The sequence below is a fragment of the Crinia signifera genome, chromosome 4, assembly GCF_055691185.1.
Source record: "Crinia signifera chromosome 4, ASM5569118v1, whole genome shotgun sequence".
NCBI classification, from domain to species: Eukaryota; Metazoa; Chordata; class Amphibia; order Anura; family Myobatrachidae; genus Crinia; species Crinia signifera.
In genome coordinates this window covers 290053903-290068731 of record NC_139220.1, presented here as the reverse complement: position 1 = coordinate 290068731, position 14829 = coordinate 290053903, and the positions used below count along the sequence as shown (strand labels likewise).

Here is a 14829-nt window from a genome sequence, read left to right as displayed (position 1 = left end):
TGCCCACTTGTATCAAAATTGGTGAAACCCCTGGGGGTTTGAAATGTACACTATACCCCTAGATGAATTCCCTGAGGGGTGTAGTTTGCAAAATGGGGTCACTTGTGGGGGGGTTCCACTGTATTGGTGCTTGGGGGTCTTGCTAATGCGACATAGCACCCACCAAAATTCCACCAGAATCTGAGCTGCAAAATCCAAAAATCACTCCTTCCCTTCTGAGTCCTGCCATGCACCCAACTGGTATTTTTTGGTCACATGTGAGGCATTGCCGTACTCGGGAGAAATTGGGGCACAGATTTTGGGGTGCTTTTTCTCCTTCATACCTTCTGAAAATGAAATATTTTGAGCCAGAACTGCATTTTTGTGTAAAAAAATGTAATTTTTCATTTTCACTGCCCACTTGTATCAAAATTGGTGAAACCCCTGGGGGTTTGAAATGTACACTATACCCCTAGATGAATTCCCTGAGGGGTGAAGTTTGCAAAATGGGGTCACTTGTGGGGGGGTTCCACTGTATTGGTGCTTGGGGGGTCTTGCTAATGCGACATAGCACCCACCAAAATTCCACCAGAATCTGAGCTGCAAAATCCAAAAATCACTCCTTCCCTTCTGAGTCCTGCCATGCACCCAACTGGTATTTTTGGTCACATGTGAGGCATTGCCGTACTCGGGAGAAATTGGGGCACAGATTTTGGGGTGCTTTTTCTCCTTCATACCTTCTGAAAATGAAAAATTTTGAGCCAGAACTGCATTTTTGTGTAAAAAAATGTAATTTTTCATTTTCACTGCCCAGTTGTATCAAAATTGGTGAAACCCCTGGGGGTTTGAAATGTACACTATACCCCTAGATGAATTCCCTGAGGGGTGTAGTTTGCAAAATGGGGTCACTTGTGGGGGGGTTCCTAAATTTTAGCATCTTATGGTGCCTAGAAACCTACATGGTGCCTAAAAAATAATCTCATAAAAAGGAGGCTCCAAAATCAAGTAGGTGCTCCTTCTATTATGAAGCCTGTGGTTTGGTCAACGTGCACACTAGGGCCACATATAGGATATTTATGAAAACAAAAGAATTGGGGGAATCAATTTTTAGTCACATTTCTCTAGTAAAATCTACTGTGTTCCTTAGAAAAATGTATTAAAATTGCAAATCTGCAAAAAAAATGAAATTTTGAAATTTCACCTACACTTTGTTTTAATTCCTGTGAAACACCTAAAGGGTTAACAAACTTCCAAAATGCTGTTTTGAATACTGTGAGGGGTGCAGTTTTTGAAATGGTATCATTTATGGGGGTGTCTCACATACAAGTCCCTCAAAGTCACATCAGAACTGAACTGGTCCCTAAAAAAATCAGTGTTTGAAATTTTCTTGAAAATTTGAGAATTTGCTATTCATATTGTAAGCCTCCTAGTGTCCAAAAAAATTAAAAGGAAGTTGAAATAATGATGTCAACATAAAGTAGACATATGGTCTATGTTAGTTATTAACTATTTTGAGTGGTATGATTATTTGTCTCACAAGCAGAAAATTTAACATTTTGCAAATTTCTAAATTTTCCATTTTTTTATGACATTTTGGTATTTTTCACAAAAAAACACAGACTGTATCGACCCAAATTTACCACTAATTTGAAGTACAATGTGTCACGAAAAAACAATCTCAAAATCACTGGGATAAGTAAAAGCAAAAAAAAGTTATCCCCACTTAAGTGAGACATGTCAGATTTGAAAAAAAGGGCTCTGTCAGGAACGCAAAAACTGGCTCTGTCAGGAAGGGGTTAATAGCTGCAGACTTGGAAGTTAAAAATACAATGGTAAACGTGATGTAACTATATGAATAGGAGATGTAGGAGCAGAAACATATAAACACCGTATCCCGGATCCTTTTAAATTCTTAACGTGCAGAATGTAAAGCAACGTATATGAAGTGGATGGATGACTACAGTAGCTGTCACAAATCCCAGCTAACACTGGTAAACATGATGCATTTATGCTAATATGCTTGAATTCTATACACCGGCTTCGTATGCCGATTATTTTATCCCAGGATCTGAAACAATCGGCCATGGCTAGAAAAGGCGGGGTTTTTTTGAATGCTTCAAACGGTTGTATTAAACCAATCGATAGAGGAGGCATGCCCACACTGTCCAATCAGCGTGCAACACTGTGTATAAATAGAATAGCAAGGGGGCGACGTTTCTAATACAGTCGGTACTGTAGCTGCACGCATTTTCTTTTGTGATCATGGCCAGGACCAAGCAGACAGCGCGTAAATCCACCGGCGGGAAAGCTCCCCGCAAGCAGTTGGCCACTAAAGCCGCCAGGAAAAGCGCCCCAGCTACCGGCGGCGTGAAAAAGCCTCACCGCTACCGACCAGGGACCGTCGCCCTCCGCGAGATCCGCCGCTACCAGAAATCCACCGAGCTGCTGATCCGCAAGCTGCCCTTCCAGCGCCTGGTGCGTGAGATTGCCCAGGACTTTAAGACCGACCTGCGCTTCCAGAGCTCTGCCGTCATGGCCCTGCAAGAGGCCAGCGAGGCTTACCTGGTGGGGCTCTTCGAGGACACCAACCTGTGCGCTATCCACGCCAAGAGGGTGACCATCATGCCCAAAGACATCCAGCTGGCCCGCAGGATCCGAGGGGAGAGGGCATAGAGATATTCGGCACTCCTATACACGCAACACCGCAAAGGCTCTTTTCAGAGCCACCAAATCTTTCTGAACGAGCTGAAGCGTAAAGCACATTGGTGTTTGAGTGGAATGATGTCAATTCCTTTAACGGGGGGACAGACACCCGGGCTCCAAATTGGTACCCACAGCGCATATTCCGCTCCTACCTGGCTTTCACCCTGCTTCTGAACCACCTCCATATGCTTTGCTACTCCTAGTCTTCGCTACGAAAGGTTAGACTAGTAGATCACACGTGTGTAAGAGGTGCATTTCGAGAAGTTTAAAATGGCATTTTCTAGGGAAGTAAAAGCACGTGCGGCTTCCCGGTCCTCCTCACACAGGGGGGGCTCTTAACCAGGCACGAAATGTTACTATACGGGCTGAAGCATAAGCTACAAATAAGTGATTTTTGCTTCCTGGAACCTTGTTCTTAACGCCTCGGTTCCTTCCTTTGTTCCCCGCTCCTGCCAGTATGAAGGGCAGATCTCATCTGATTGTGATAGGCAGATGCACAAGCTCCGTCGATGCAGGGAACGGTCAATCACTACCGGCCTTCACCATAAACATGATTAGAGAAGGGACGAGGTTTCCTTACATGGATCAAGCTCTCCTGCCCTTCGACTGTTTCCAGAGCTAGCCTCTCCTGTCCCAACAGATTCATGGGGCAGGTTAGCCGGGGCATTTACACCCTCCCTCCCTCCCGTACAAAGGTCCCGGGTACCACTTCAACCTTTCCCGCTAAATCGGGCTATGGACTGACATTTAGCCAGTTTATAGAGATGAATCAGCACTTCACAGTCGGGGTGGGTGGCTCTGAAAAGAGCCTTTGGGTCAATAACGGGTAAAACATCTGACGGTCACATCACTTGCTCTTGGCTGGCTTGTGGCTCTCGGTCTTCTTGGGCAGCAACACGGCCTGGATATTGGGCAGTACACCTCCCTGGGCGATGGTCACTCCACCCAGCAACTTGTTGAGCTCTTCGTCGTTGCGCACAGCCAGCTGCAGGTGGCGGGGGATGATGCGGGTCTTCTTGTTGTCGCGGGCAGCGTTACCGGCGAGCTCCAGAATCTCAGCCGTCAGATATTCCAGCACCGCGGCCAGATAGACGGGAGCACCGGCTCCCACACGCTCCGCATAATTTCCCTTTCTCAGCAGACGGTGAACGCGACCAACCGGGAACTGTAGACCGGCACGAGATGAGCGAGTCTTGGCCTTTGCCCGGGTCTTGCCGCCTTGTTTGCCTCTTCCTGACATGCTAAAATGTTCAATGGGCGCGTTTCTTCAAATTCGAAACTGTACTGCGTGCAGACAATGCGCTCTCGATATCGCCCTCCTCTTAAATATACACTCAGGAGGGTCCAGTTCTTGCTGTGTGATTGGTCTGTGCAGGAACCTGATCTGCATTGGTTACTGTGTAACTGGACCAATCTGCAAATGGCGGGCAGGGTTTCGCTGACATCACTCGTAGCCAATAGTGTTACCAGCAGCGAGGACGCCTCGTTTGCATAAGCTGCCTATAAATAGAGCCGATCTGGAGCGGCACAGGACAGATTTTTTCTGCAACGACTCAGAAACGATTATCTGCCAATATGCCTGATCCAGCCAAGTCTGCGCCGGCTCCCAAGAAAGGCTCTAAGAAAGCCGTGACCAAAACCCAGAAGAAAGATGGGAAGAAGCGTAGGAAGACCAGGAAGGAGAGTTATGCCATTTACGTGTACAAGGTGTTGAAGCAGGTGCACCCTGATACCGGCATCTCCTCCAAGGCTATGGGCATCATGAACTCCTTCGTTAATGATATCTTTGAGCGCATTGCTGGGGAAGCTTCCCGCCTGGCTCACTACAACAAGCGCTCCACCATCACCTCCAGGGAGATCCAGACCGCCGTACGCCTGCTGCTGCCTGGAGAGCTGGCCAAGCACGCCGTGTCCGAGGGCACCAAGGCCGTCACCAAGTACACCAGCGCCAAGTAATCTCCCCTTCTTCTCCCTCCCCACACAAACACAAAGGCTCTTTTCAGAGCCACCCACCTCCTCTCTAATCGAGCTGTAACTATGATGGTTTTTGCTGTGTCCAGGCTCCGACCGATATAACTGACTTGTGACGTACCCTCTAGCTATTGTTAACCCTACTGGGTCACACAAAAAAAGTGCCTTTATCTCTACCACTTGCAAAAGCTGCATTCTGTATTTCTCTTTCTAGGGGATCTGAATCCAGTTTCAAATGTAGGACCGGTTCATTACGTTGCAGATGTCACTGGCTGCTTAAATACACAAAAGATACATGCGACCCATAGGGTGGCCAATGTACACCGTTGGCAATGGATCGCTGTCTTTTTTTCTGAATGAAGTGTGCAGTACGTCAACGTAGCTCAGTACCCAGTTACTTCTATGACCTCCGGTTCCGTTTCGATGCATTTAATTAAGGGTGAACACGTAATTCCTGCTCAGGCACACTTGGTTCCTACTGTAACACGCACACACTTGATTGAAAGGCGATTACAGTTCAGAGCGCCGCAAAGCTGAAATACGCACCGAGTCCGGGAGCCAGGGAAACGTTACAGTAATGGCTTTAATTTCCCGCCGATATCTGAGCGACTCTCATTGTGTGGGTCCATTGTCATTACCAATTCCCCCACTTTCAAATTAAAAATATACAATGTATCTATATCTATTCCATCTCGGGACTCATCTACGAGGAGACTCGCGGTGTGCTGAAGGTGTTCCTGGAGAATGTGATTCGTGATGCCGTCACCTACACCGAGCACGCCAAGAGGAAGACTGTGACCGCTATGGACGTGGTCTATGCTCTGAAGCGCCAGGGCCGCACTCTCTATGGGTTCGGGGGTTAAATTCTCAGGTGCCTCTCATGCGGTCACCCACACACGCACAAAGGCCCTTTTCAGGGCCACCCATCTTTTCTACGAGAGCGCTGTTAAATCCTCCATGTTTAATGTGGCTATTTACCGGGTCCTAATATGAATTTATAACCTAGCAGTGAGGTGGGTGGCGGGTGCAGTGGTTCCTTTTTGGTGTCGGTGATCGTGTAATTAGGTAATCCGCAATATATAGAAAAAGGTTACGTTACAAACCACGCTGTTAGCGACCACTGCACAGAGGCATATACGTTTTCCGGAGAATTGTGTTTTAAAGGGTCACGAGGAATGCAGATTGAAGAACGATCCAGTCCGCCGCCTTTGCGATTTACTAAGCTCTATATATACTGTATGTACCCTTGCACTCATACGGTTTGCAGCAGTTAAAATACGAGGCAGCGCTAACGAGTTCTATAGTGGTGAATCACACACCTTCCCTGACAGCTCTGCCACAGATTGAGCTTGCCCTTACAGAGGATGTAGGGCATCAGAACCGGCTGGGAGGGTATGGTGCCACAGGTGAATGCCGCCGGTTTACAGCGATTCATTGAAATGCGCACCAAAACGCTATGCGCTATGAAGCGTTTATTGAAGAGAGCTGATACGTAACGGTCTCATTAATCCCACTTCTCAGCACATATGTAGAATTGTAAAGTGACTGAATTTAAGGGGCAAACTAGAACATTCTGGTGTACCTATTGATTACAAACTGAAGGGCGCTGCCATCAGGCCACGCCCTGCGCTCACAGCTCTGTCGAGAGAGGGTGGGTGGCTCCGAAAAGAGCCTTTTGGGGGAGAACAAGGGAGCGAGGATGCGGCGGTTCAGGCATTACTTCTTTGCCGCGGCTTTCTTGGGCTTTGCTGCCTTCTTGGCTGGGCTTTTTGCGGCTTTAGGCTTCGCCGCCTTCTTGGCCGGACTCTTGGCGGCTTTGGGTTTCGCTGCCTTCTTGGCCGGACTCTTGGCGGCCGCCTTCTTCGGCTTCACCGCTTTAGGCTTCTTCGGGCTTTTGGCAGCTGCAGCTGGCTTCTTCACCTTCTTCGGGCTCTTGGCTGCACTCGGAGCTTTCTTGGGCTTCTTCGGGGATTTGGCCACTTTCTTTGCAGCAGGTTTCTTGGGCTTCAGAGACTTCTGGGCGACCTTTTTGCTCTCCGCCTGCTTCTTATTGAGCTTGAAGGAGCCGGAAGCGCCGGTGCCTTTTACCTGAGTGTGAGTTCCTTTGGTCACCAAACTTTTTACACCCAGTTTCACGCGGCTGTTGTTCTTCTCCACATCGTAGCCTCCGGCAGCCAGAGCCTTCTTCAGGGCGGCAAGGGAAACTCCACTGCGCTCTTTGGAGGCGGCTACGGAGTAACATCTCTGCTCTGGATGCGCTGAGATGTTACTCCGTCGGCGTCTATATTCAGAATGATTTCTGGCCAATCAGGAGCCGACTTTCTCGGCTCCTGATTGGCCGAGAAATCATTCTGTTCACAGACGTCGAGGAGGCAACATCTCAGCGCAGGACCGACTCCTTGAAGCCGGGTACCATTCGGAAGCAGCGCTGTCACCGGAGGTCGCCGCCGGGGAGCAGGTGAGTAGGATTTTCCTCCTTAGGTACCCCTCTGGACTACCACGGATCCCGGACCTCGGACTCTTCACGCCAGGAGCCCCGGAACCCCAGGACCAGCCCCGGAACCAGGACCAAGGCCCCGGAACCGGACTCTTCTGCCCTGGAGCCCCGGAGGACGAATCCAGGATCCAGGGACCGACCTACGGGCTCAAGGTAGGTAAGTATCAGTGTGTTTTGTGTGTATTAAAGTTTTATTTTACAGGGTGTCAGTGTGATTTTGTGCACTATTTTTTACACTGCAGAACTACAAGTGCCAGCGGGCACTTTAATGCCCCGCATGCTGGGACTTGTGGTTCCCCAAGTCCCAGCATGCGGGGTAGGCTTGCTGGGACTGATAGTTCGCCAGTGTAAAACAATAGTTTACATTCTTTTTTTTACACAAAGCATCAGCTCCATGCCCACAGCCCAGGGGCATGGAGGACAGCCCCGGACTATCAGCATGGGCTGGTAAGTCCTGGAGGGGGGGACCCCTTCATTGGGGGGGTCCCCACTTCCCCAGGACCCCTGCCCATGCTGACCAGCCAGGGGGTTAATGCTTTGGCCGGGGGGACTTGTATAAAAAGTCTCCCCCCGGCTGTGGCATTACCCTGCTGGCTGGTTGTGTCCGGTGCTGGTTCTTAAAATACGGGGGACCCCTAGTCACTTTGTCCCCCGTATTTTGGGAACCAGCGCCGGACCTTGAGCCCGGTGCTGGTTTCATAAAATCAAGGGGACCCCTATTTGTCGGGGACCCTGATTTTATGTCACCAGCACCGGCTCAGTGAGCCCGGGGCTGGTTACACTCAGACGGGGGACCCCGCGCTCGGTTCTTTTTTTTACACCTTGCGCTGTCCTGCAAATGTGCGATTTTCACACATGAAAATCGCACATTTTCAGGACTAAAAACAGCGCATTACCCTGCTGGCTGGTTGTGTCCGGTGCTGGTTCTTAAAATACGGGGGACCCCTAGTCACTTTGTCCCCCGTATTTTGGGAACCAGCGCCGGACCTTGAGCCCGGTGCTGGTTTCATAAAATCAAGGGGACCCCTATTTGTCGGGGACCCTGATTTTATGTCACCAGCACCGGCTCAGTGAGCCCGGGGCTGGTTACACTCGGGCGGGGGACCCCGCGCTCGGTTCTTTTTTTTACACCTTGCGCTGTCCTGCAAATGTGTGATTTTCACACATGAAAATCGCACATTTTCAGGACTAAAAACAGCGCACCACATCGCCGCAAATCGCCCCTATTCGCACTTTTCAGCCTCCAATGCGCATCACATTAAATATGCGCATTTAGGCTGAAAAATGCGATTTGAAAATAGGCAATTTGCGGCGATATGGTGTGCGAATTAAACATGCGCATTTAGCGCATAGCATAGAATGTCACCCAATATGTCAGAAACTGCGGCCATTTTGTTAGGCATGACTTGCATAATAACATTATAAAATGGCTGATCATTCAGAACCGTGCTGTAAAAGTGATTTCTTATAGAGAATTGTTTTTGGTTTTAGAAGCTTAAGAATGTGATGTTGACATTATAATGGAGCAAGGACAGAAAGCTAGTCTCCACAAACTGAATAATATGGGAACAGGGCCACACATGCATAGACTCCAAGGCCACTGTGCCTAGTTACAAGGAAGTTGGGTGTTGGGTTAATTATGACATCATGATTGAAAGCAGAGCTTTCCAATAAGACTCAATGCTTATGAGTAATTAATTAATTGTGATTAAGGTTTAAATATCAGAGTTAGAGAAGGGGGAGGCAGGCAGTTGAGGAAGAACAAGCAAGCACAGGGGGCTGGAGGTAACTATGAAGGAGGTTTAATCATGGCTGATCACTGTCCTTGAAAGGTGTCCATTTTGATTTGATTTAGAATTACTGTTTAAGTATTAGCTAATCAATTTTATGATTCTTGTGTTATGCTGTGTACACACGGGGGAGATAGGGGCTATAATCGCTGGGAATATGGTCGCAGGCGACCATATTGCCAGTGATTGGGAGTGTGCCCCGGCGATAAATCGCCGGGTGCGCGCTCCCGTTTTCTGCCCCATTTCTTGCTCCTGCGACCAGCTAATTACCTCTGCGGCACCCCCAGCAGAGGTTCGTTTTCAACAGCGACCATCTCTGGTCGCTTGTTGAAAAGGAGACACTAAGCAATATATTGCTAGCAATATATCTCCCCCGTGTGTACGCACCTTAAGTCTGCATTTGCAAATACCTGTAATGAAGCTATTCTTTAAGTAAAGCATTGTCATACATTTTATAACAAGGTTGTGTGGGTGTGCAATCATTTCAGCGTTGCCGTTATATTTAAAGGTAATAAAGTAAATATATACAAGTTTGGGTTATCAATCATTTCTAAACCTTATCAATCAAATCTGTGTGTTATCACAGGCCAGCAGAAGGCAGCAGCCAGGAGCCAGGCCAGCAGGACTGAGAACGAGAGAAGTCCGCACTTGGAAGCAGGATCTGGAGCAGCAAAAGGTAAATGAGGCTTGTGCAGAAGAGGGTTGTGTGGATTTGGGATTAGGTGGGGGCCCCAGAGATATCATTGTACAGGGCCCCAAGATTTCTATTGCCAGCCCTGATGACAGAATGATGATCACAAACACCAGCTGGCCACATAGTTTGCTGTAAATCTTAAGTATTAAAATGGCATTCCTACATTACACATTTATATGTACCTTTATATATTTAGGTAGACACTGAGGTGTACCGTTTATGAGTTCTACAAGCCTGCATGGTAATGACATCACCTCTTCCTCTTAAAAGGCCCTTGAACATTTTAAGCTCCAGGACCATTATAGCCCTTAATCAGACACTGGGCACGATGAATGGGTGGGATAAAGTTTAAAACGGGAAAAATAGAGCTGATGGAGGAATGGGAGTAACTGGTAGAACAGGGGAGTTGGGAGAAAGGGGTGGGGGGGGGGGTGATAATGATAATAGGATGATGATGGAGAAATGGGAAGTGAGAGAGTGAAAAGTGTGGTTTATAGAAGACAAAAACCTCTGCATAACATCTAGCAAGCTGAAGGATGAGGAACTGCTTGCAAGGCTATCTAGTCAGATTGTCAACCGTAACCATGTTGAGTCACATTATTGACACCATCATGGTGACATTAAAAGGAAATGAGTTTTAGATAGTGCCAAGAACTTTGTACACATGCTCAAAATATTGACATGTTCACAGGGTTCGACATGAGAAATGTCGCCATGTACACTCACAACATTCTGAGGATGTCAACAGTTAGGGTAAAGGGTTATAATTAAGGGGAGGCAGCCACCCTCTAGAGAAAAATGTAACCTGCAAACAGATGGGCCTAAAACACTTTACGATGAGAGACAAGGGTCACCGGAGAAGTGGAACAATGGTGCAGCACTCTTATTTAAATGCAGAGCTGGGTCTCTAGCCATTATTCTTCAGCAGGGCAAAGTTGCTCAAGGTGGATCATTGAATTTCATGGACTCACAGCATAAGAATGTAACACCTGGACCACAAGTCTAAATTCTTGGACCTCCAAGTCCCTCGAGGGGTTTACCTACAAACTTTGGGAGAGATCAATGCGATTATAGCAATTTGGTACACGCCTTTGAGACTGTTAAAGCGGTTAATGGCAGGGTAATTCACTCGCCATTTTCTTGTTCTTTTCAGCAAGGTGGAAACGGCAAGTAAGGCCATCAAAACGGCAGGGCCCATTGCATTTGTGGCGATCCTCACCGTTTAAGGAACATTGGGTGAGATTTAATAGGATGAGATATTCAGAAAGTGAGAGATTTGGGAAGAAATCTCCAGTTTTTTTAAAGTGGCAATCATTTACACTTCAAAATCAAACTGGTTTTGCAGTGTAAATGATTGCCGCTTTAAAAAAACTGGAGATTTCTTCCCAAATCTCTCACTTTTTGAATCTCTCATCCTATTAAATTTCACCCATAGAGTCTGGCGATTGGCCGGGAAGGGTGTTTGACGACGAGGATGGCTTGTTTTCGGCGATCCTAACCAAAAACAAGCCATCCTCCCCATACAAACCGGCATTGTATACACATCTCAATCCTCACTGTATTCAGCCATCATCCATCCTCTCTAAAGAGAGGATTGCCGTACTCCCAATTCTTGAGTCAGGAGGATATTCAGTAGCATAGAGGAGACCCTGATGTCCCATAGATCCTGGAGAAGGAATACACATGTAAGCAATTAAGAGAAGCATGGTGCAAGGCTCTAGCCATACCTAAAGGGGATATGCTACTGCATAGTAACAAATCGACAGCCCCTAAATCAGTGGTTATCAACCTCGGTCCTCCTGACCCCCAACAGTTCACAGGTGCACTCATTGTTCACTGACTTATTTTAAAAGATCCACAGGTAGGGCTACTTACTTCACTTGTGATTCTGTGTGAAGACCTGGAATAGTGAACTGTTGGGGGTCCGGAGGACAGAGGTTGTGAACCACTGCCCTAAATCTAAACGCATGGTGTGTGTTAATAGCTTCTCTATCATCAGCCAGGAGATGGTCAGGACGGGCAGGAGAAACTGGCCCCTACACTGTCAGACCCTGTTCTGTCCAATCTGTGCATAAGCCCCCTGATGCCATGCTACAAGAGGGGTAAAAACATTGGAAATTATGTAGTACACGCCGGCATCACAGACAGGGAAAACAGCAGCCAAAGCCACTTCTTAATCAAGAATGGCGTATACAAGTGCCATGCTCATATTTGGAGGCGGGTAATGCTTTTTTACACCCTCATACTGGCAAAAGAATTGCCATCAAGCACATCTTTGGGGGATGCTCTAAAGCACAGTCTTCAACCTGTGGCCCTCCAGATGTTGTGGAACTACATGTCCCAGCATGCCCTGACAGTTTTGGCATGCTCTTATAGGAATAAATGTGGCAATGCATGTTGGAACATGTAGTTTCACTACATCTGCAGGGCCACAGGTTGAAGACCCAGGCTCTAAAGCAGGCATGTCCAACCTGCGGCCCTCCAGCTGTTGTGAAACTACACATCCCAGAAGGCCTTGCCACAGTTTTGATATTAGGGCATGCTAAAACTATGGCAAGGCATGCTGGGATGTGTAGTTTCACAACAGCTGGAGGGCCGCAGGTTGGACATGCCTGCTCTAAAGCTTACTGCTGCATTCCAGTCTTCTTTTCAGTGTTCTTCATCTCTTTGCTTGGGATACAGTCATTTGGTCTACAGCATGATGGTCGACAGTCATTAGGTTGACACAGGTCTAGGTCGACATGGTTCTAGGTCGAAAGGTCGTTAGTTCGACAGGTCATTAGTTCGACAATGTCTAGGTCTACAGTGAAAAACCCCATGTCGACCTTTTGACCTTTTTTTGAGTCAACATGTGCCGACAGATGGTATTTCATGCCCTACCATCCACTAGGGCGTGGTGGGAGAATAAAATAGTGTGCCCGATGCATTGCGAGCGATGCGAGGGGATGCGGTGCACTTAAAACTGTGTCCATTTTGACTGTGTTGACATTCAGGTAAAAAAAAACTGTGAAAAAACCCATGTCGACCTTTTCACTGTTGACCGACATTGTTGAACTAATGACCTGTCGAATTAACAACCTGTTGAACTAACAACCTGTCGACCTAGAACCATGTGGACCTTTTTCAATGACTGTCGATCATCATGCTGTAGACCAAATGATCCCAACCCCTATGCTCTTTCCTTCTTCAGAAACATTCTCCCTGCTCTTCCGCATGGCTCCCCATACGACAACATTGACTTACCGCCTTTTTGATATGCTCAAGACAGCCTTACCACTGAGGCCTTTTTTAGAAAATTTCAGTCAATTTGTTTTTATGGTCTATATTTGGATTATACAATTAATTGTTTCCACTAAAGAACTATTGTTTTGATATTTAGGGGATATTTAATCTCCGGCGAGCACCTCCCGTCAGAGATGCTCACCAGGCCCTATTCAATGCCGTCTTCCCTGACAGCATTGAGCAGGGTATCTCGGCAGAACGAGCCCGATAGCACTAGCTGTTGGGCTCGTTCTGCCGCCAGGAAGTGACGAACTGCCAGCTGTAGCTCGCCTCTTCCCGCTCCCCGGCAGGCGGGACATTAAATCCCGCCTGCATGTTCTCGGTTGAGCTAACCGAGAACGGGACTGGGTCACGGCGGTCGAGCAAGCTCGACTGCCTTGACCCTTACATTGAATACCCCCCTTAAACTACTAATCCAAACCTTTATTTGAAGAAAAAATTACCCCTGATGAAGTCTGCTACAGACAAAACACTTTGGGTTACATTTGCCTTACACTTGTGAAATACTTTTCTTTTTAATATTTGTGTTAGTCTGTCAAATAACTGTCTAATAAAAATCACTTGGACAACGTTTCATCTGCTTCACTGCATACTCCTGTCTAATTCTGCAGCCTGCACATAGGTCCGCCTGCACCGTATATTGAAAAGAAGAGGATGGCAATGTTGCATATAACAAAATTAGCCCTCTGACTGGGAGCTTCTATTTAAAATAGTTGCATATGGCCACAAGGTGTCAGTGTTGCATTAGTTCACATGTACTGGGTCAGAATACTGCATTCTTGTAGAGAGGCCAGCATGTTAGAGGCTCTTGCAGAATCAAATCATTTGTTTCGGCACAAAAGCAAAACCATCTCCGTGGCTAATTAGTTCTAAACTAATGTGTAAAAGTAATAATACTGTTTATAGATAAAAAAACAACAAATTAAATTGGTAAAGTGAAGTCTGCATGCTGCAACCAAATGAGCAGGAGATGCCTATGGTCTATTATGTGACAGTGTAGCAACTAAGAAGGGGGTATTCAATTCATTCCAGTTTTTTGGCTAGCTGGGAAACAAAAAAAATACTTTCCTATTCAATTGCGGCCAATTTAGGACAGTTTTAATTCAAGTTTCAACCATGCAGTCTCACTTTTTTAAAGGGGCATTATGTGGTTCGGTTCGGTTAGCACTTTTCTATTTTTTTATTTTTTTTTTACCCCTGGGATACATATACATACCTCCCAACAGTCCCGATTACTGCAGGAATGTCCCGGTATTTGGGGACATTCCCACATCCCTCCCGCGTCCGGCAGTGTCCTGCGGCGAGGGGAAGGGGCTGTTGGGAGTCCCCGTCGGCTGCTGAGCAGCAGTGAATAAACACTGTGTGCAAGTACGTCTATTCCCGCAGCCAGGGGGTTGGGGGTATGGCTAGAGGAGGGCTGGGCAACACCGGCCCTCCAGATGTTGATGAACTACACATCCCAGCATGCCTTGCATCAGTTTCAGCATGGCCACATAGCAAAACTAATGCAAAGCATCCTGTGATGTGTAGTTCATTAACATCTGGAGGGCCGGTGTTGCCCAGCACTGGGCTAGAGGCTCACAGAGCCTCTGGGTCATGTCCCCACAGCGTCAAAACGGGGGCATGGCCGCGATGGGAGAGGCGCAGGTATAGGCAACTCCCCCGAAATTTTCAGCGCGGATCCCTGTGACCCTCCTTCATCTCCCTACAAGTTGGGAGGTATGCATATATTGAACAAAGATCACAGTCTACACTGAAAAAGTTTTTTTTTTTTTTTTTTTTTTTTTTACACAGGTGAAGTAGATTACTACTGGACAGGAAGGATGTGACGGGCAATGTGGGATGCAGGTAAGTATGTATGTGAGTGTGCATGAATGCTTTATTATTCACTTTCACATTGTGCATGTACTGTG

The 14829-nt window shown here is 47.2% G+C and overlaps 4 protein-coding genes across 4 annotated transcripts; 2 read left to right on the top strand and 2 right to left on the bottom strand.

Moving 5' to 3' along the window:
• The first annotated feature begins 2241 nt into the window (after window positions 1-2241).
• Window positions 2242-2652, top strand: LOC146073124 (histone H3). Its single transcript, XM_083180303.1, has one exon. It carries the CDS (start codon window positions 2242-2244, stop codon window positions 2650-2652), a length of 411 nt encoding a protein of 136 aa, XP_083036429.1.
• Window positions 2653-3529: 877 nt separating this feature from the next.
• On the bottom strand, window positions 3530-3922 carry LOC146073122 (histone H2A type 1). Its single transcript, XM_083180302.1, has one exon. It carries the CDS (start codon window positions 3920-3922, stop codon window positions 3530-3532), a length of 393 nt encoding a protein of 130 aa, XP_083036428.1.
• Window positions 3923-4257: 335 nt separating this feature from the next.
• Window positions 4258-4638, top strand: LOC146073121 (histone H2B 1.1). The gene has a single exon (XM_083180301.1). It carries the CDS (start codon window positions 4258-4260, stop codon window positions 4636-4638), a length of 381 nt encoding a protein of 126 aa, XP_083036427.1.
• A 1731-nt stretch (window positions 4639-6369) lies between these two features.
• On the bottom strand, window positions 6370-9934 carry LOC146073120 (uncharacterized). The gene is made up of 2 exons (XM_083180300.1): window positions 9849-9934; window positions 6370-6934 (listed from the first exon to the last, which is right to left on the bottom strand). The coding sequence occupies exons 1-2, from the start codon at window positions 9932-9934 to the stop codon at window positions 6370-6372; spliced, it is 651 nt and encodes a 216-aa protein (XP_083036426.1).
• Window positions 9935-14829: the final 4895 nt, after the last annotated feature.

Coding starts and splice junctions, on each gene's coding strand:
- LOC146073120 (XM_083180300.1), bottom strand. CDS start 9,934: ATGGTCCTGGAGCTTAAAATGTTCAAGGGCCTTTTAAGAGGAAGAGGT. Junction 6,935..9,848: donor GCTTGTAGAACTCATAAACG/GTACACCTCAGT, acceptor TTCTGAATATAG/ACGCCGACGGAGTAACATCT.
- LOC146073121 (XM_083180301.1), top strand. CDS start 4,258: ATGCCTGATCCAGCCAAGTCTGCGCCGGCTCCCAAGAAAGGCTCTAAG.
- LOC146073122 (XM_083180302.1), bottom strand. CDS start 3,922: ATGTCAGGAAGAGGCAAACAAGGCGGCAAGACCCGGGCAAAGGCCAAG.
- LOC146073124 (XM_083180303.1), top strand. CDS start 2,242: ATGGCCAGGACCAAGCAGACAGCGCGTAAATCCACCGGCGGGAAAGCT.